The 22,989-nt window shown below is 39.7% G+C and overlaps 1 protein-coding gene across 1 annotated transcript in view; it reads right to left on the reverse strand.

Annotated features, from left to right (window-relative positions):
- Positions 1-3,752: 3,752 nt before the first annotated feature.
- The window catches only part of LOC118492108, a 113,216-nt gene continuing 93,979 nt past the window's right edge, over positions 3,753-22,989 (reverse strand). The window contains exons 2-6 of the mRNA XM_035989898.1: positions 18,156-19,466; positions 15,124-15,245; positions 14,463-14,742; positions 14,381-14,414; positions 3,753-4,129 (exon numbers count right to left, since the gene is read on the reverse strand). Coding sequence (XP_035845791.1) covers positions 3,753-4,129; positions 14,381-14,414; positions 14,463-14,742; positions 15,124-15,245; positions 18,156-19,466 — 2,124 coding nt within the window. The remainder of the gene's footprint in view (positions 4,130-14,380; positions 14,415-14,462; positions 14,743-15,123; positions 15,246-18,155; positions 19,467-22,989) is intronic.

Genomic DNA, 22,989 nt, shown 5'->3' on the forward strand with positions numbered 1-22,989 from the left:
TCCCCAAGGTGAGAAGCTTGGTCTGATAAATCCTTTGTCTAACAACTCCTGAAGTTGTGTCGACAGTTCCTGCATTTCTGACAGTGCAAGTCTATAAGGTGCCTTAGCTACAGGCGCGACGCCTGGAACTAAGTCAATACGGAACTCCACTTGCCTCTGGGGTGGCAATCCTGGCAAGTCCTCTAGGAAGACTTCCAGATATTCCCTCACGACAGGGATGTCTTCGATTTTTGGTTCAGCAACTTTCTTATCTACAATACAATGTGTGCCAGGAAGGCAGCACATCCCTTCTGTAAACACTTACGGGCTTTCAGGCAGCTGGTGATTCTTAAAGGCGCATCGCGCTTTTCTCCATGAACCACTATTGTTTCACCATCTTCGGTTGGGATGCAAACGACCTTTTCGTGACAGACGATTTCTGCCTTGATGCTTGATAACCAATCCATTCCTACTACCACGTCGAAGCTCCCCAGCTGGACTGGTAGTAGATCCAAAGCAAACTCACGCTCTCCCAACTCGATTACACAACCTCTGACCACTTCATTGGCTTCTACCAACTTTCCATTAGCCAATCGATTGAGTAGGGAATATCTAATTTACTAGCGGTCAACCTAAGCATATTCTTAACTCTAATGACACGAAGCTATAATCAGCACCAGTATCAAATAAAACGGATGCAAAGCGTTGGTTTACAGGGAACGTACCAGTGACAACATTGGGATCCTGGCGCGCTTCCCTCGCTTCGATATTGAAAACCCTTCCCCGTGCTTGGTTCATTTCTGGGCAGTTTCTCTTATAGTGCCCAATGTCACCACAGTTAAAGCAACCCGGTCTTTGCCCGTTTCCACCTCCATTCGCAGTTTGATTGTTGTTCTGATTATGATTCACAGCACCAGCTTGATTCGCGTTGTTGCCTCGATTTCCATTCCCTCCGTTATTTCCTTGTGCATGATTTCCATTTCCACCCCGGTTATTGTTTCTGTTTCCAAAACCTCCTTGGCCTCCCCGGCCAACAGTGGCCCAGCAAGTATCCTTCGAGTGACCGACCTTTCCACATGCTTCACATACTTTTGTCCCACACCGGCCAGAATGGTGACGCTGGCAGGTGTTACACTTGGGATGCGTACCCACATATCCCTTTCCTTTCTTTCCAGTACCAGTTGTAGCTTGGACTGGTGCGCTTGGTTCTCCTTTCCTACCATCGCTGCTCGTGCCTTGTTTGAAATTCGAGAATTTCCTTTTGTTACCCCCGGATGACTCTACGTGAGTCTTTTTCTTCTTTTGCTCAACATCAGAAAACTTGTTTAGGCGGATAGCCTCCTCAGTAAGAGCCACACTCAGATCGATTGCCTCAGTGATTGTTGCCGGCTTGGAAGAGGTCACCATACTTATGATTTGAGGAGCTAAACCCCAAATGAAGCGCTCGATTCGCTTGAATTCTGGTGTAACCATATAAGGTACCACATGAGACATGTCGTGAAACCTTTGAACATATTCCGCAATTTTCGGTCCTTCCATTTTCAGATGCTAAAACTCAGTTTCCAACCTTTGAATTTCAGCGTGAGAGCAATACATTCTTCGCATGAGCTCTTTCAGCTCAATCCATGTCATTGCGTATGCAGCGGCTTCACCAAGGGTCTGTACTTGTAAGTTCCACCAGGACAGGGCTCTGTCCAAGAATAGCCCAGAAATGTAAGTAACTTGTTGGTTTGGAGCGCACTTGCTCATGCAGAGCACTGATTCTGTCTTGTCGGCCCATCGAACAAAAGCAACAGCACCTCCGGTGCCGTCAAAGTTTACATGTTTGCAGTCTAGGAACTGCTTGTAGGTGCACCCTGCACATACGTTACAATATATGAATGGCATTAGCAAACTTGCTAGAAATATCCCATTGTATCATGGTATGCCTTAATGACTTAGTTTTACCATAAGGCGTATTGTTGTTGCCATTGTTGTTTGAATTACTCCCGCTAGTTCCTCCTTGTGAGGCTGCGTACTGCGCAATGGCGGCAGCGATGACCTGCTGAAGTTCTGCCTCGTTGGTAGGCATGCGTGCTTGACGTCTCGGTGGCATCTTCTAAAAGATGGGTTCACGTAATTCAGGCCATAGTAAATAAAGAATCATATGTATATAACAATAATATCAACACATAACATCCCATCCCATGTTATAAATAAACCGAACACATAACATCTCATGTTGTAGAACATAAATAATCAATCAAACATCACATATGATGAGAATACTGCGATTGCATTGCCATAATCGAGACCACAATGTAAAGTTTACAAGTACATACTGTATCATACAACATCAATGACTAAGGGCTACATCACCCCAGTCCAAAATATCAAATAAGTGTCAACAATATCCAATATACATAACAACCAAAAGTCAGGATCAATATGCAGTCTCCCAAAAGCTGTGCAACCTGTGCAATCGCCGTCTTCTCAACAAAAGTCTACACGTGTCGTACAAAATGGCCCTAAGCTGATGGCGGTGGAGGAGGGGGAAAATGAGAAAAGAGCAAACGTCGCATGTGAAGCCAATCCTCCTCCATGGCTTGATGAGAATGCAACAGATACGCTATCTGCTGCTCCTGAGTCCAAAAACGAGCAGCAGAATCGGGAGATAACGGACGAGGAGGGTGTGATATCGCAGGGTGAGTCTGGCCCTGGCACTGACATGGTGGTCGCTGAGCTCTCTCAAGATCCTGCACGCGACGAGTCAGTGCCTCCTGCTGGATCATGAACGACCTGTGAATATCCTCTACAGAAAAACCCATGTGACAAGGATGATAAGGATCAGATGGTGGCATGATGGGTGGTGAAGTCCAGAGAAAAGGCTCACTAGATGGAGCAAAGGATGGTACAGCAAATGGTGCAACAGGGGGAACCAAAGTAGGATGAGAAATCGGAGGTGCAAGCTGATCTACTCCAGGCATGAAAGGTGCATGGCCAAAAGGCTGACGGGATGAGCCCTCCCCAGGACGTGGTGGAGGTATGTCCTGGGTAAATGTGATAGGCAGGTCTGCGCGATGCGCATCAGTGGCGTGTGCAGGAAACAAGGGTGCATCAATAGGAACTGAAGCAGGTGTAACAGGTACCACAAAAGGCGGGTAGTCATCATCATCGTCTATCCACCCATTTCGGGTGTGTGCATATCGAAGGTCAACATGGGTCGCAAAAAGTGCATGATCAGGCTCTACAGGCACTGGGTCAGGAAAAGGGGCAATAACAGGATCAGCAGGAATATCAGCAACATGAGGAGCATCAACATGTGCATCAACAGCATGATCATCCTCCAACAGTGGAGCAACAATAGGATGATCATCGACGGGTATATCAGCAATCAAAAGATCAACAGTGGGTACACCAGCATGAATAGGGTCATGCTCGAATGCGGGGTCTGGAGCAACTACTGGCTCGGGGGCCATAGTAGGCTCCGGATCGTCAAACTCCATCTCGAAATCAGCGGGATCAGCAAACATAGGGTCAACAGGGTCCTCTATGGGCTGATCTAGGTGAATAAACTCAATCTCCTGGTCTGCATCAAAACCAGGTGGAAAGACGGGGTATAAATCATCATCAATGTCATGATCGATCGCAAAACTCGGGGTAGGGGCAGGTGCAGTGGATGACGCTCTATCAGGGTCTGAATCATGCGAAAAGTGCTACACTCCCCGTGCGTGCGATGGTGCAGATGCCACATACTCAAAGGAGTCTGGGACGGGTGAATGAACAGGTGACTCCTAAGCAGGAGCATCCGCGAGAAGTAAGAGATCGCCAGCAGCTATGTGGGCCTCGCCCTCAAAATCATCCTCTAGTGGATCCTCGTCAAACAAGTCGATGTCGTCGTCAGCGACTACGTCAAGGAGCATATCAAGAACAGGGTACGCGGCAAGGGGTACAGGGGCAGGGATCACCACGAGCGGCAAATCCCCGGCAATAGGGCCATCAGCGAGCTCAGCAACAACATCGGGCAGCGCGAATGGCTGAAAATCATCATCATCCGTCCTGGTGGTGTCTGAAGTTTGCACCTCGTGCTCTGATGACACTCTATCGTCCGACACTATGGGCATAGGGTCTGTGGTGTCCGACTCTCCGGTGCCGGATGAAGGCATGTCGTCTGTAATAAAAACACACATATGCACACATAATCAATCATATAGTAATATAAACACATTAGTCACCAATTAAGCAATAAAATAGTTCTCCTAGTCCCACTAGCCTCCCAGCCTCCCAGACTGACTCCCTAGTCCCACTAGTCAACTCTCCCAGCCTCCCAGACTGACTCCCTAGTCCCACTAGACAATTCTCCCAGCCTCCCAGACTGACTCTATAGTCCCACTAGACAACTCTCCCAGCCTCCCAGACTGACTCCCTAGTCCCACTAGACAACTTCCTCAGCCTCCCAGACCGAGCCTCAGCCTCCCAGACCGAGCCTCAGCCTCCTAGACTGAGCCATAACTAACAAATAAAATGTGCTCAACTTTTTGTTAGTAATAACGTTTTGTGACCTGGATCTGGACTTAAGTGGTATGCAATGTAAAAATGCTTTCGTGAGAGCCTTAGTGATCATAGTCTAGACTCGAGAAGGAATCCTAGTTTGCTATGATCAGAGCTCTGATACCAAGCTGTCACACCCTGGCTTTGCGGAAGCGTGGGTTAATTTGGTGTGACTTCTTAATACCATAGCTTAATCACAACAAGCTATATGAATTTAAAACCATGCAGATCATCCATTGATTAAAGTCTTAAAAACAAAATACCACAACATTGATTCATACACTGACACGTGCATCAAGTTTACAGCACTACGAAATAAAAACATTGTTCTTAAGACACAACCACAACATAAATTAAACACCGTTTAAGACTTGCGACTCGTCCAAGTAAAAGTCGCAATCCCTAAACGAGGATGATCCCATACTCTAACGCAGTTGGAAACGTAGCATACCGTGCCAGATCCTTAGTTCCTTGAAATACATGTAAGTTGGAAAAATCAACAAACATTGTTGAGCGAGTTCATGTGTAGTGAGTATGTAAAACCTTTGTAAGTATAAAAATCCTGGTATGTAGCAAATAAGGAAATAAAGAGATCACCAATGGTTTGTAAGGCCATTGATATGTGTGATGTGCAGTAGGAAGACTCAAACCTAGCAGATTTTTGCGTCGGGTACAAAGTCACCCCGAGGTCTGTTCTGATGGGCCTGGGGCTGGGCTCGCTACACCCAGATAGATCTACCGCTACTGTCCCTCGGTCCTACAATGAGGACTAATGGCCTTCAGTTCCCGCCTACCCACTCACATGATCTAAGTAGTAACCCTCCTTACGCTAATCATACCATGTGTAAAAGTACTCATAATCATAGTAACATGTATTTCACCCCCGCAGTTTAGAAAACTGAAAACAGTTAAGAGAAAAGGGGGACATGAACTCACCGAAGTGCGTCTCTAAAAAGTATCTCCCAGTCAACCTGCTGTGCGACGACCTACATGTACTAACTTCTACTAGACGGACGGCCATGCCTTAGCTTAAGGTTTAAGTTTTTGGGAAATAGTTAGACAACTATTTCGTGTTTACACTTCGTAATTATATAGTAAGTTAAATTCCTTCCCAAGGATGGGGGTTTCAATACATGTGTTTTCTTGTAATTCCAAAAATATATTATTAAGTCACACTTAAAAATATATTTTCACTCTATCTCTAAAATATAAATATTTTTCTCAAAAATATTATATTTTATTCCATATAATTTGCCCAAAATAATACTTTTGTCAAAATACGCGTCTAAGAGTATTTTCTGAAATTACGTAAGTTACAGTTAAGGTTCGGGTGGTAATAATAATAATAATACCGGTGTGACTTGAATATTATGAAGGCGTTCGTATTATTTTGGAGTCGTTACTTTCCCGTGTATACGAGTTATATTATTTTTACTCTAAAAATAATATTTGTATAGTTCACAAAATAATCATAAAATTTCACACAAGTGCTATTATGAAAAATATATATTCTAAATATATATTTTAGCAAGTTTTATTTGTGAAAATCCCACCTCCGACACTTAGAAGTCTTGTAATAAAAATCATGGCGAAATTTTATTTGGAAAACAAGTTAAAAATATGTTCATAATACTTGTTGTAAAAATATTTTCCAGGTGTTTATATTTCTGTAAAAATTTCGCCAGAGTTTCCTCTGTTACTGGAGGTGGCCACGCTTTCAAGCGTATCATTTTCTTTCATAAATTCAATCAACAATGTTCCCAACATCAACAAACAATATTTCAACATCAAACTAGTTCAAAAATATACGTAAATCGCAAACACATGAACTTGTGGGTTATGTAAAAGTGTGTAGTAACCTTCCAATATTTGTAGTAGATCTTTCTATCTTTATAAATAAAGTTGGTTTCTTAAAAATCTTATTTTTTTAAAGAAAGTGGAAGTTTACAACTTCTTCGTCAAAAATTATAAAAATAATTCTTTGTTAAAACCTTTTGTTACACAAGTGTCTACACACTTGTTTGTTCACAAAAACACCTTTGTTTTAAAAAAGATCCGGCTTCTAAACATGATTTCATTTTACACTTGGTTCTTCGAAAATACCACTTGTAGATCTTTAGATCTACTAGTTTAGAACTTCATTTTATAAGAAAAAAATCACTTTTACACAAGTTCATGTTCATATGTAGTAGTGTTCATCATCTAGTCCTTTTCATACTTTAACATACACTAGTTCATGTTCTATGAACATGACCTAGCCGGGTTAGATGATGATCCGAACTACTACTAGCATTAAACAACATAAAATAATCATATCAAAACTAGATCCAAGAGTTTTACACTAATATTCATTCTGTAACCAACATGTTCATCACACTTTCAAGACTTTAAACTTTGATCTTTGGTGTTCATGATTTTTATCCGATAAATTTCTTATTAACCACTTTAGACAAGCTTAAGAAGGTGTTTAGAATCACTTACTACTAGCTCAAGGCTAGGGAAGAAACTAGACGAAAAATGGGTGGTTAATAGCGGTGTGGTGATGTCCTTGGCAATCCGTAAGCACCGGGCTTCCTTGTGCGTGATCCTTCACCTTTGTATGTGCTTGGAATTGCAAGATCGAAATCAAAAAGTGGTGGTGGTGGTGCTTATGTCTTCGGCCGAATGCAAGAGAAGGAGAGGAAAGTTGTGAAATTTTTGTGATGTGTTGTGAAGGTTATGTGGTTACCCATGATGTCTATTTATAATCCATTCATGCCCATTTGTCCACCATGTAATATGTGTAAGTCCCTTAACACGTGTGGATCGTAACAGAATCGTCGATCCAACCTAGAGTGCAGAATCCCCTAGATTAGATTTCACAGAAAACGAGTAGAACACGAATCACTTTAAACCCGATCTTTATTGATTATCTTCGTAACGATTACAATCAATCAAGATCCTAATTCGTCCAAGCCGTTCTCTTTCACGAATCCTCTCCAAGTGATTAAGGTGATTAGATTGATTAACCTAAACCCTAATGCTAAGCTTTGTTTATATAGGACAAGGCTTTGCATTTGGGCTAGGTCTTGGGCAAGGCCCATTTCGCAAACCCTTCCCCATATGTGGGTTTGGTTTGGCCCAATCACTCTTACTTCACTATAACAAACTATTACAAAGCTAAACCCGCTAACCGTTTATCGTTTTACTAATTACAAGATATCCAAAGACCAAATCTAAGTTGTTGTCACAAAACATGCACCAACAAACTCCCCCTTGACAATAGCTCGCAAAGGTAACTTCAGTCTTCAGAATCTCACAGTCTTTTGGTCTTTGGATAGCTTCAGCTTTAACAGCTTCTGTCAGTAACAGACTCCCCCTAAGCTGATGCATCCAATCACCAAATCTTCAAAACCTAAGCGCTTGAGTAAACTCCTGTTCAGCATTTGAATAGCAATCTTCAACTCTTCAACTTTGTCTGCAATGTAGAAAGGAGGTCCTACCATGCATCCAAGCAAACTCTCATCTTCACAACAATTCTTCAGCAACACACAGCTTCAATCTTTATACTATAAAACAAACATCTCGAGAAACCATAAGAATTTTTTAACATAAGTTAAACAGATTATAATTATTCAAGAGATTTGTTAAACTGTGTTACAGATTAAGCATTTTCCATTCAGCACCAACACACACAAATTTCAAACAAAACACATCATAACCTGCTTGATTTGAAAATTTTGAACTCACTTACTAACACCGTCTCCCCCTATCAGTAACAATTCTTCCAAGAATAACAGTTTTCCGAACATTAAGAATTTTAAATAGAAAAAGACACTATTTTTGGATTTTTATATTTTCTGAAAGCAAGTAAATACAAAAGCAATAAACACTCTATTTTTGTGAGAATCACCGGTAAGAAGATCATATCAGCAAAGTCAAATTGTTTCACACTATTAGATAATTCTTTATTTAATTTCTCGTGAAAAACAGTTCAAGACGATTACCAGTATGTTTGTCCTCTTAAACAAAATGCATGAACATTTCAAGTACCATTACCATATGATACGTTAAGGTAATTTTATTTTCTGAAATACGAGCGTGTCCCACTTCAGGATATACCCCCACAATCAAGGTATGCACATAGATTCATCGTAGTAGGTGAGTATACTGAATTCATCCTTTAAGATATCCTTACTGTGTCTAGGTCTGCATTTAAACTGTTTTATCATGTTTTAATTGCTTAACTATGAACACCCAAATAAATACAAATCAAATCCTGGAAATATAAACAACACACTCTATCATGCAAGTATCTTCCCTACCACATATTTCACAAGTCCAATCCAGATTTCTGAAATCTTAACTGGGAATAGGTTGAGAAGAGAACAAAATAGATCTTTAGTAGAGATTGTATAATATACAGATCAAATGAGATTTTCTCAGTTTGATATAGGTTTCTTGGGTTTCTTTTGGGCACTTGAGGGCCTCTTTCGGGTGTATTAGATCTATAGTGCGACAACGTACAGCTAGGTCAGCATGTATCTGGATGCAGCAGAAGCTGTCGTTGCCTAGCACCTCCAGGTCAGCATATATCTGGATGCAGCAGAGGAGGTACACGACCTTTTTCAGAGAAGATTTCAGAATCAGATCAAAATTGTGTGTATCGGGAAAACATACAGACATTCAAATAGAAATGAGCTAATTCCAAGTGACTTTCTTTCCTGGGGTCATGTACAATTTTAGTTCTGAACAGACAGACATCCAAGATATCCCAGATGAAATAACAGAATAAAGACCCAAAACTTCAGATTTTGGCAATCTATCAACGCAAGAATTAAGGTCATTAAACCATACACCACTGATGTGTTCCCCACTCATACTCAGTGCTTTTAGGTTAATATCACTTTGGTAAGTTCATTATTTCATGCTTTTGCCTACTGGTACATCATATGATGAAGCTGCTATCACACTTAAGCAATTTTGGTTCAATTTCAGTGTGACAGTCTAACTTGCTGATGTACTATCATTTCTTCTTTTTCACACAGTGATAACTCATTTTTGATTTTCTATTTTGTTTTTTATGTTTTTGATTTTTCAATGTTTTTGTATTTTTGATTTTTGAGAAAGCAGTAAACTATTTACAAAATTCTTATGAAAAACCGGTTATTCAGGATTCCTCATCCCGTTGAGTTCGACTAAGTGTTCAAAGCGAGCTAGATCAAAAGCTTTTGTGTAAAGATCAGCAAGGTTATCTTCTGTGTCGACTCGATGTAATTCAATTAGTCGTTTTTCAGCACAATCCCGTATAAAGTGATGACGTATGTCAATATGTTTAGTTCTACTGTGCTTTACGGGATTGTTTGTGATTGATATAGTGGCATTATTATCTATCATAATAGGAGTACGAGTGAAATCCAAACCGTAATCGCGCATCTGCTGTTGAATCCAGAGAACCTGAGAGCAACAGCTACCCGCAGCAATATATTCAGCTTCACACGTATAGGTAGACACACAGGATTGCTTCTTGCATTGCCAAGACACGATCCTGCCTCTTAAGAACTGACAACCACCTATTGTAGACATTCTGTTTGATTTGCATCCTCCAAAGTCTGAATCAGTGTAAGCAACGAACCTCAGATCACTATCAGTTGGATACTACAACCCGAGTTTAGGTTTCCCCTTCAAGTAACGAAGAATACGCTTCACTGCTTTCATATGTGACTCTTTCGGATTCGCCTGATATCTCGCACACAAGCATACGGCAAACATGATGTCAGGTCTTGAAGCAGTCAAGTACATTAGAGAACCAATCATCGCCCTGTAATGAGTAGGATCAACATCTTCAGTGCTTTCATGATCTGGGCCGAGATTGGGGTTTTCACAAATGGGTGTGTTGCAACTAGTGCAATCATTCATTTTGAACCGATCCAAAATGTCATACACATACTTCGTTTGATGAATAAACATCCCATCCTCCTTCTGTTCAACTTGTAATCCCAGAAAGTATGACAGCTCACCCATAGCGCTCATTTCAAACTTGCTCTTCATCACCTGTTCAAATTCCTTACACATGTTCTCATCAGATGACCCAAAGATGATGTCATCTACGTATACCTGTACCAGCAGAAAATCTTCCTTCTTTCGCTTAATGAACAGTGTACTGTCAATCTGACCTTTTTCAAAACCATTCTTGAGCAGATGTGTAGACAGTGTCTCGTACCATGCCCTGGGAGCTTGATGTAAACCATACAAAGCCTTATTTTGTACACTCGATCTGGATAGTCTGGATCAACGAACCCTTCTGGTTGTGAGACATACACCAGTTCTTGGACTTTTCTGTAAAGAAATGCACTCTTCACGTCAAGTTGGTAAACTTTGAAGCCCTTGAATGAAGCGAAAGCCAGAAACAAACGAATTGCCTCCAACCTTGCCACTAGTGCAAACACTTCATTGTAATCAATCCCTTCTTGCTGATTGAACCCTTTAACAACTAACCGAGCCTTGTTGCGCGTGACAATACCTCTTTCATATTTCTTGCACCTAAATACCCATTTAGTGCCAATCTCTCTTTCACCTTTAGGAAGGTCCACTAACTCCCAAACCTTTAACTTCGCAAACTGGGCCAATTCCTCTTGCATAGCTTCAACCCATGAATTGTCTTTAAGAGCCATATGAATGTTCTTCGGCTCCTCTTGGGAAATAAAGCAACTATACAAGCATTCATTCACTATCCCAGTCTTCTCAATCGAAACAAATAACCCAGAATTCGCTGCAATGCTTCTTCTTGTCTGAACACCTGCAGTAGGATCTCCAAGAATCATGTCAACTGGATGATCTCTATTTGCTCGTGTAGTAGCAACAACATCGACTTCCAGATTGTCACCCAGGTTTGATCCAACCTCCCCCTAAACATTCTGATTTGCAAATGGATTAATGAAATCCTCCCCCTGATTTGGTTCAGGTTCACTATCACTTGAATCTGGATCAGCAGCACCATGGGAAGTTTCCGGAGCATCTGACATATCAACATTCGATCTAGGCATGAACTCGCCTTCATCGTTTTCACCAATCACTGTTTGAATCAGCTGAGAATCATCTGCATCAGAAACCTCAGGAATATTAAATGATTTAAAAACACTTTCATAATCATATAATATAGCAGGACCACTCGTTGATTGTTGAGGCTTGTAGGAAGTAATTTCCACATTAAAAACAACCTCAATTTTACCAGTTTTTAGATTAAAAACCCTTTTATTCGGTGTGCCAGGCACGTAGCCTAGAAAGTAGCCTTCGTCTGCCACCTCACTGAATTTTTGTTTATCTTTGTTTCGCACAATGGTGCAGGGTAATCCAAATGGTTCAAAGCCTGTTAAGTTGGGTTTTTCGTTAAACATCAACTCATGACAAGTTTTGTTAAAACGTTTAACGGTTAAAACTTTGTTTAGGACGTAGCAAGCTGTATTCACAGCTTCTCCCCAGAAAAGAACTGGTAGCTTTGAATCTGAAAGCATCGTCCTAGCGGCTTCAATCAACGTCCTGTTTTTCCTCTCAGCGACTCTATTTTGTTGAGGAGTGTAAGGAGCAGAGTATTGATGTTCTATTCCCTTTCGAAGACAGTAGAGATCCAGAATACGATTCTTGAACTCCGTGCCATTATCACTCCTTATCCTCTTGATCCTTGCATCATGGACGTTTTCCAATTTTGTAAAAAGATCAATCAGCATCTCTGCCGTCTCATCTTTAGTACCTAAAAAGAAAACCCATGAATAACGTGAGTAATCATCAGTGACAACAAGACAGTAGTACTTTCCACCTATGCTCCTTACGTTCACTGGACCGAATAAATCCATGTGAAGTAATTCATAAGGGGCATTAATGGAATTTACTGTTTTAGACTTATGAGGTTTCTTGTGTTGTTTTCCCTTTTGACATGGAAGACATTTATCTTCCACTTGAAACCTCAGCGATGGAACTCCTTTCACTAGCTCATTTTTAATAATGTAATTCATTTTGCGGTAGTGAATATGAGCCATGCGTCTGTGCCACAACATAGATTCAGCTTCAGATGCTTTTGACAGTAAACACGCCACCGCAGCAGTTGGATCTTTGGCACCCATGTCCATGACATAAGTATCATTCTTCCTTGGTGCACGCATCACTATCCAATCGTCCGGAATAACCAAACCCGGTTTCAACACCAATGCCTCAGTATTTGTAAAGTGGACCGAGTGACCCTTGTCGCAGACTTGTGACACGCTCATCAGATTGTGTTTCAGCTGCTCAACATAGTTCACTTTGTCCAATGTGATCTTCCCATTCGTCACTTTTCCTCTTCCAGTAATCCTACCACCTTTAGCACCAGCAAAATTAACATGTCCACCATCATATTCTTCAAATTCAGAAAACAGCCTCGCATCCCCCGTCATGTGCCTGGAGCAGCCACTATCAACATACCATAAGTTGATAATCCTCCTTAGCAGCTCCTGCACACACCAACCAAAAGATTAGTTAGAGTGGGGGACCCAAGCCTTGATGGTCTTGGGTCGTCCAGATTCATCAACTACAGGAACATCCATCCAATGTCCATCACTCCTAACTGGAGTCTTGGATCTTGGACCTGTTGATGGAAATGGGGTTTGATTTCCATAAGGTCTCTGGTCCTGTGGGTTCCTATATGTGTTTGGACTATGTGACCTTTGAAATCTTGAGTTTTGATTCCAAGAAGTTTGATTGTTGTAATTTCTAAAGCCATTGTTATAAAAAGTTCGACCACCATTATGTTGGTATCGATTTTGATATTGACCTTGACTTCTGAAATTATTTGAATTTTGGTTGTTCATTCTTGGTGAACTGCTTCTAGGTCTCTCATATCTGCCTGATGTAGATTCAGGCTGAAATCTTGGTTGATTTCTTTGAAAACGAGGAACTTGAGGAGTTCCTTTTTCAGCCTTATCTACACCACTAGCAACACCCTGTTGTTGCTTTGGAGCAGATTTCTTTGGAGAGTTAGACTCTCTTTCCTTTTTATCACTGTTCTTTTCTGGTGACTTCCCTCTTTGATTCTCACTAACTTGTGTTTCAACCTTTTTATTTGGACAGCAGCTGGCTACATGTCCCTTTGTGTGACATTTGAAGCACGATCTCCTTTTCGAAGACTTCTCACCTGAAGCCTTTGAACTAGATTCTGGTTCAGATGATGATGCTTTAGAAGGATTTTGATCAGTTTGCTTAATTTCAGCTTTTTCTTTGTTTTTGTTTTTAGCAAACTCTACATTTGATTCTTTTTCGATAACAGCTGTTTCGGTTTTCATATCACTTCCTTGAACAAAATTAACCTTTTTAACAAAAGTTTGATTATTGTTTTTAGAAGGTGTATTTTTCTTTTTCAAAACAGGTTTGCTGTTATTTTCCTTCTTAGCATCATTATCCACAAACACATCACCTTGACTGGAAGTGAAACTACTTGGTGATGTTGACAAAAAGTCTGTGAACTCATCTTCATCAGGTAAGAAAGAATAGTCATGACCAAGAGGAGGTGGGACTTCATTAAAGCCCTGGAATCCCACACTTGTCTTGTCATTACTTTTCTTTAACCCACCCATCATATGTTTCATAACAAAGGTAGAATCTCTGAATTGACCTAACTTCTTTTCAAGTTCAACAATTTTAAGTTGTGCATCTGACAACTCTTTGTTTTTATCAGAAATCTCTTTTGTTTTCTCAGCCATCATGTCATGAGCTAAGTCAATGACTTGAAGTTTTTCATTCAATTTGCAGGTTAAAGCTTCAATTTCAGCTTCATAGCCTTTTATCTTTTTCAAATATGATGACTCATTTCTTTTAGCAAAGAAATTTGATTCTTTTACGTTTGACATTTCGCTCACAAGACTTTTGTTTTGAGTTGACAATTTGTCAACTTCACCCTGTAGTTCACGACACTTTAAACAAATAGAAGTAGCAGAGTTACTTACCTCTCCTGTCGCTTTGTCTAAGTTAGCCATGAGAGCAGCAAGTTGAGCTCCCATCCTTTTGATAATTTCATCTTTCTCATCAGCTTCCATGTCATGCTCAGACTCTGGCTTTTCCTCTTCAGCTTCAGTTGTCTGATCAACCTTCTTTACCTCAGCATCACTTTCTTTCTCAACATCTGCTTCAGTTTCAGCTTCTTCAACTGGCACGATCTCTGCCATAAATGCTTGTGTAACATTCTCATCTTTTTCCAAGTGAATGCTCCAGTCATACGAACCCTCTCTTGCAGTAGAGATCAACGCCCTTGAGTTAGAGTTGTTTGATGAATTTCTATTGTTTGAACTCTGGTTCGAAGTCTCATGCTTTTGTTTCTGACATTCCCTTGCGAAGTGACCATAACTCTGACAGTTAAAGCACCTGACTTTGGCCATGTCAAAACCAACATTCTTCCCCACAAACTTCCTTCCAGTTCTGTTCATGAACCTTTTCACACGTCTCGAAATCATGGCCATCTGCCATTGCAAATCCATTTCTTCTAAGTCATCAGGGTCAATCTGATCATAATCTTCATCTAACGTAGCAGGATCAGATATCTTCCCCTGAATGTAGTTCTCATACGAGGCAACAAACGAAGCAAGTAGTGCGAGATGTTCTTCAGCAGACTTTACACTCATCGCCATTGACTTTGCACTGCTTGTTTGCTTTGAGGTTGATGTTCTCTTGACTCCTGTTGATCCTCCTGCAGCAGCTACAAAACACACATCACCATCATCATTAACTGTAACCTGCTCATTATCACATGAAAGAAAAGCAGTGGCAGAGTCGCTGGACGCATCATGAGATGAAGAAGATGTAAGCCCATTGTAGATCCCTGGATCTTGAACCTGATCATATCCAGTGTCCTTCTTCTTCATGCTGAGCTCATAAGCTCTTAGCTTTCCAACAACTTCTTCCAACTCCTTTGTTTCATAGTCAGCTTCTCCCTTTATCATGAGAGTGTAAATATCCCATTTAGCAGGCAGGGCATCTAGCAGCTTGTCATTTTTCTCTATGTCAGAATAGCAGTCTATATCATAATTATCCAGCTTTGACATCAGATGGTAGTATCGAATAATGATGTCCTCAAGTGACTCATTCTTCATGTGCTTAAACACAGCAAACTTCTTCTTCAGAAGATCAACTTTGTTCTTTTTGACATCAGGATTTCCTTCATATCTCTTCTCTAGAGCATCCCACATTTCCTTTGAAATAGTGTACTTCTTAAAGGTATGTTTGATGCTATCAGGTAAAGACATCTTGATAGTAGCCAAGGCTCTCTTTTCAGCCTCATACATCTTTTTATCATTCTCCTGCATGTTCACATAAGCTGTCACACGAGGTCTGCCTTCAAAATCATGTGTAGGGTTTGTGTACCCGTCAACAATACAGATCCACATGCGAGTGTCCTGATATTCAATGAAGGATTGAAACCTATCCTTCCAAGTTAAGTAGTTTTCCACCTTCATCATCTTTGGTGGTTTGTTCGTAGTGCCAACCTCATGTTCCATCCTTAAGAGTTCGTTCAATTTAGTCATGTTCGACATTTTAACGTAAGCAGACTGGTAAAACCGTACAAATTGTGTCCGAAATCTGTTTTTACCAAATTATACCGTTAGACTCGTCTCGAGAATATGATTCCAATGATATATAATGTCGAAGACCTTTTTCCGGATTTTCCAGAGTTTTTTTTTTGTCCTAAAAATCCAAGGATTCCAACGATGCAAACGGTTTGTCCAAATGAGTTACGGATAGTTTTCTAAACGCGAAACAGTGAAATTTTTCTGACGCAAGCCAACAAAAATTCCACCCAGTTCGAAATGATCAGAAATGGTTCGAAATGGTTCGAAATACGTATGCTTATCCGTAATGGTCAGTATTGATCCGAAATGACCACCTTCAAGTCCGTAATGCACTATTCTGATCCGTAATGATACTCTCTGGTCCGAAATCAAACACCTTCTGGTCCGAAATCAAGTAGAAATGGTCCGAAATCAAGCCTAACTGGTCCAAAATTCAACTAATTAATCCGAAATGGAACAGTTCAATCCGAAATGCAATCAGAAGATCCGTAATGGTCCGTAATTGCTTGTTTTCTGTCTGAAATGGAAGAAATCTGGTCCGAAATTGATCAGAAATGCAGGATTTCTATCAGTAATGGTCCGGAATTCAAGTATTTTGATCAGTAATGATCCGAAATGCTTAAATCCTATCCGAAATCTGCAGTAGAACACAAACACAGCTTCTGAAAACTCCAAAAACGCCGATTTTTCTGCAAAAACGATTCTGAACCAAGCCAATCAAGAGCCGAATGCTCTGATACCAATTGTAAGTCCCCTAACACGTGTGGATCGTAACAGAATCGTCGATCCAACCTAGAGTGCGGAATCCCCTAGATTAGATTTCACAGAAAACGAGTAGAACACGAATCACTTTAAACCCGATCTTTATTGATTATCTTCGTAACGATTACAATCAATCAAGATCCTAATTCGTCCAAGCCGTTCTCTTTCACGAATCCTCTCCAAGTGATTAAGGTGATTAGATTGATTAACCTAAACCCTAATGCTAAGCTTTGTTTATATAGGACAAGGCTTTGCATTTGGGCTAGGTCTTGGGCAAGGCCCATTTCGCAAACCCTTCCCCATATGTGGGTTTGGTTTGGCCCAATCACTCTTACTTCACTATAACAAACTATTACAAAGCTAAACCTGCTAACCGTTTATCGTTTTACTAATTACAAGATATCCAAAGACCAAATCTAAGCTGTTGTCACAAAACATGCACCAACAATATGTAGCCTAGATATTTAACAAAGTGATTAAAATAATTAATCAAGGACAAGGTGTGTCACCCTTGTGGTGACCGATCGGTTACAAGGGGGGGGGGTTTGGTTCAATTTCAACTAGATAATTAAAGTCTAGTTATGTTAAGTTAGGAGGTTAATTAGTGTATATTGTGTGTTGTAAGTTATAACTGGTGTTAGGGTATTCGGGGACCCTAACTGGCTAAGAAAAAGAAAAATAATGCCATTGACAATATTTTTATGTTCCGGGTAAAGTCCGGTTGTTCGGTTAGATACTGATCCGTTAAAGTGCTTAATAAAGCTTTAAGGTGTCTTTATTATTATTTTTAGTGACACAAAGAATTCCCGACACTTTGGAAAGTGTCTAGTATTATTTTCCCATGTTTTTGCACTTTACTAGTAAGCTTAAATGCTGAATTTTGGGTTAAAGTGCAGAATTTTGTGTTTAAAACATGTTTTAGGCACATCCGGTCACTATAACTATCACCTAGTGACGCAGTTCTACAATCCTCACCTCCCTACACTTCCTACTAGTGTAGTAAACTATTCCTGGCTCATACAGGCCTTAGGGGCAGTGTCTGCCTGGTGCTGGCTATGTCAGCACGTTTACTGGGTTATCCGTTCATTGTGCTACTGTGCTTTTGTGCATCAAGTTTGTCACTAAAGTTCTGTATGTAAATAATAGAGTGATAGTTAATAAAGTATGATGCAAGTATGTGTATGTATCAGTATTCAAGTAGCAGTTTATCCACAATTGTAAGCAAGCACAGTAATTAAGCAGTAATTAAATAGTAATTTGTTCGTACGGATACCTGATTTGGTGAGGGTTGTCACATGGAATGGGATCAGGTACTGGTTGTTGTAGTGGTGATTGATGTGGTTCAGCTTGTGCTTCTGATAGTGGTTGTTGCGGTTCTGATACAGGCTTTGATTTAAACTTGATTTTCAACTTTCTGGCCGCAGGATATACAACACGTTTCCTTGAGCTACATTTCTTCCTTCCTTCAGAAGGTGGTGTTTGAACACTCTGAACATGTTCTTGAGATAGAATATACAAATCATCATCGTCATCTCCACTCCTCTTTCTTTTCTTCTGTTTTTCTTTTTCAGAAATTACCTTTTTCCAACATTCAGTTTCATCAACCTCTGAATCAGATGAGCTCTTTTCTTCATTGTCACCTTCCTCACCAGCTGTCTCTCCAGTTTCCAAACCATAATCAATATTTTTCAACAACTGTTCCATTCCAGGAGATACTGGGTCTTGATTTCTTTCAGCATCCGCTTCTGGTTTATCTACCTCTGGTTCATCGACCAGCATTGTTTCAACAGTTTTCTTTTGACATTTCTTTTTCGGTTGTGAGGATGAACCTTTTTCAGCTTGTACTTTCGGAGTTCTCTTACCTCCTCTTTTCTTTTTTTCATTTTCTTCTTTCGTGAACCACTCATTTCGTGTGTTTTTGAATTCAGCTAACTTTGCTAATTCATCTGTTGCACTCTTTTCTTTCATTTCTTCATCATTTCTCCATTTCAGATGATCAACTGGATCTGGATCTTCGTAATTTGCACTTTTGATGAATCCGAAGAATTCTGCCTTTATTTTTGGTTCTGGATGATTTTTGTGATACCTGGACAATATGATCAACGTATCATTATCCATGTGATACAACGCCAATAAATCATTATCTTCATCTTTCACTAGATCCGGATAAGCATGATCCAACATCATTTGCACAAATCTTGGATAAATCCAGGTTTTACTGCCTGATGTAATGTTTTCTTTCATGTAATGGAAAATGATTTTCGAAAAATTGTACTTTTTGTTCAATACTAAAGCAGTCACCATATTCATCTGGTAATCTCTCAGCGCATCATGTCCCCCTTTTCTATGACTGAGAGCGTGAATCACTGAATGAATGAAAAATTTGTAAGGCTTTGAGAAACATGCTTTTGAATAATTTGCACTGTTCAGCGGACCATTATATCCCATCCTCAACATACATCCCTTAACCATTCTCTCTGGAAACTTCGTTGGTGAATCTTCATCATCCGGAAAATCTAATACTTCACGAACAAGTTGTTTTGTGATGACGATCTCTTTATCTTCACCATTTAAGCTAACAATTGAAGTTATCACTTTACTTTCTGCATCATACTTAGCATTCTTCTAGAAACGTTCAATATGAGACTTGAAAACATTATGTTTACTTGTCAAAGCCTTCTAGATAGGTAAACGCTTCATAAATTCCAGAATTTCCTTGAATATGGCCATCTTTGGAAGCTTTTCATCATAAACACAACAAGTGTTACGTGAAGGATCAAACTCAACAATCGATGCCTAAAACATAAACACAAATACAAGTTAAACACTTTGAACAATTTTCAACACAAAACATCATTCACACGAAATGGATTTCAAGCTACATGATCAGTTTCAAACAAGATGGTGTATCAAGCGAAATGGATTTCAAACGGAATGGCCAGTTTTCAAACGGTTTGACTTCCACACGAAATGGCTAGTTTCAAACGGTTTGGCACTTCAAACGAAATGGCTATTTCAAGCGAAATGATGTTTTCAAGCGGAATGGCCATTTCTTGCGAAATGGTAACATTAATCAATATGCCATTTCATACGAAATGACTAGTCATTTCGTTTGAAATCTGGTTCATGAACAGTGATTTGCAAATGTTTAAAACTTGTTTTGATGATGAAATTGAAACCCAAGATTTGTTCTTTAATAGATTCCGAGTACATGGATATGTTTTTCATTCAATTTAGACTATAAACAAACCCTGAATCTAAGTCCAAACATCCAGTTCTACCGAGTTCATATGAAATCAAGATATCTAGTTCAAATTGAAACCCAAGAACTGATCTACAACACATTTCGATCATATTGATGTGGTTTTCATTCAACTTGGACCATTAACCACCCTAAATCTAAGTTTAAAGACCATGTTCACCGGAGTTCAAACAAATTCGACAGATCTGGTTTAAATCAAACTCAATCCTCACCTTTCCCATGTTATAAGTTGATCAAACCAACTTATAAACAGAATCTGATCAATGATTTAACAAGATTTCGGCTTGAATTACAAGAAATCGGTGAGTCGCCTGAATTCGTTTGAGTGTGGTGCATTTGGTGTGAAATGGAGATAATGACGGTTTCAAGAGATATGGGACCCTATATATAGACATGTCCATTTCGTACGAAATGGACATTGTGGCAATGTTACATTTTCATGCGAAATGAGTATTTGAAACGATATGGCCATTTCGTGCGAAATGGTCATTTCATATGAAATTTCAATTTTTCAAAATTTTTCAAATTTTTATCTTTTTGATTATTTTCAACTTTTTACCACACACACAGTTAACCAAGTCCAAGTTAATGACCCTGGTCAACTGTTTAGCCTGCCAAGTCCAAGTTAATGACCTTGGCTGACCAATTTATGAACTTGCTGACTTTTTGAAACAAATTTAAGTTCAAATTAATGAACTTTTAAACGTTTTGAACAATTACCAACTCTTTTTCACAAACTTTCTTAACCAACCCTCATGATCCAACTTTGTATAGCATTTGTTAGACTTTGATCATTAGATCCCCAACATCTGTTGTCGAAAATAAGACGAAAAATCAAATCTTTTTGGGTTTAAGAAAGCATGGAACTGAATAAACATATATACAAACATCTTTTTGTGAGTTTGTGTTTAGGGGATCATATCAGCTGCTGACAAGCTACACGTACCGTTAAGCTATGATTTCATACTAAGCATTAAACAATTCACAGTGATTGCCGATATACTGATCCAATTTAAATTTTCACACAAACTTCAATCTGTTTAGGATACGAATTAGTGTTTTAAAGGCTTAACTTATACGCGCGTACCACCTCAGAATATACTCCCGTATCCAGACCACTATATTCAGTCTTACAGGTGAGTGCACACTAATGATATCTGTAATGGGTGAGTGCGAGGCCATGAGAGCTGAGGCTAGAACTTCCGTTCAATCAGAGAGATGATGGCTCGACTTTAGGTGGGTCCCCTTTGGGGATCTTCTTTTCAACAACACATGATTAGCATTTTTCAATGTTTCATCATTTTTTATGCTGAGGGGAGGCTTTATGAATAAAGCAGTGTAGAGTATTATACGAGGACTAGGCTATTGCTTCCGCAAAATCAGAAGTCCTGGTATAATACCCCAGATATCTTCATGTACAAAGACCTAGTATGTCAAAAATAGAGTCTTTCAAATAGGATTTCAGGGGTTACCTATATATCCGAGAGATGTTCCCCACGTAATAAGCAAGTTGTGATTTTATGTTTATATCCCAAACAAATTTACTAAATGTGTAAAAAACTATCGGCATATCATCAACGAGACTGCTTAACACTTTTAAACTATACATTTCTTTAGCATACTACAACTGTCTAGGTGATGTACTATCATTTCCACTATTACACAACTAAACTCATTTTTTGACTTTTTCAATGATTTTGGATTTTGAAATTTTATCATGTTTTTGTATTTTCTGAAAACTTTCTCCCCCAAAAAACAAAAACATTTTTTTGTGTTTTTGGTTTTATCTAAAGCAGAAAATAAACTGTACAAAAACTTGACAACAAGACGTAGATCACTTCTGATCGCCGTCCTCCTCGGCTTTACACTCAACAACCCTCCCAGAAAACAAAATTTTCAACCCGTTTAATTTCAAAAGATAGTTAAATCTCTTTTTATCAAAAGGTTTTTTGTAAAAATCAGCTCTCTGATCATCGGTGTGTATATGGTCAATTCGAATCAATTTCTTCTCGTAGCAATCACAGATGAAATGATGTCGAATTTCAATATGTTTCGTTTTAGAGAGATGAACCGGATTTTTAGTTATATTTATTGCTGCCTCATTGTCCATAAAGATTGGCATGTCCAAGAACTGCAAACCATAGTCCCTCATCTGCTGCTGGATCCAGAGGATCTGAGAGCAACAGCTGGAAGCCGAAACGTATTCAGCCTCACAGGTTGAGAGAGCGACTGTGGTTTGTTTCTTGCACTGCCAAGTAACAAGTCGAGTTTTGAAGAACTGTCAGCCAGCAGTTGTGGACTTTGCATTAAGCTTACAGCTCCCGAAGTCAGAATCAGCAAAACCAGTAAGAGAAAAGTCACCAGATTTAGGATACCACAAGCCGGTGCTTGGGCAGCCTTTAAGATTCCGTAAAATTCTCTTCACAATCGTCAAGTGTGACTGTCTCAGGCTAGACTGATATCGGGCGCAGAGGCAAGTTGGATACATGATGTCCGGTCTTGACGCTGTCAGATACATTAATGAACCAATGATCGATATATAGTGCGTCTCATCCACTTTTTCACCGCTTTCGTCCGGACATATCCCATGATTTTGAGCTAGGGGGGTTGAGATTTGAGATGATTCAGACATATTGAACTTGTCAAGCACATCATTCACGTATTTTGTCTGGTGTATGAAGATTCCTTCGGGCATTTGCTCAACTTGAAGCCCTAGGAAGAACTTCATCTCCCCCATCGAACTCATTTCAAACTTTTTCATCATAACCTTCTCGAACTCTTTGCACAAATAGTCATTCGTCGATCCGAAGATTATGTCATCCACGTATATCTGCACGATGAGTAGATGCCCTGCAACCTCTTTTGTAAACAAAGTGCTATCGACAG

This window comes from Helianthus annuus, chromosome 5 (assembly GCF_002127325.2).
Source record: "Helianthus annuus cultivar XRQ/B chromosome 5, HanXRQr2.0-SUNRISE, whole genome shotgun sequence".
Classification (NCBI taxonomy): domain Eukaryota; kingdom Viridiplantae; phylum Streptophyta; class Magnoliopsida; order Asterales; family Asteraceae; genus Helianthus; species Helianthus annuus.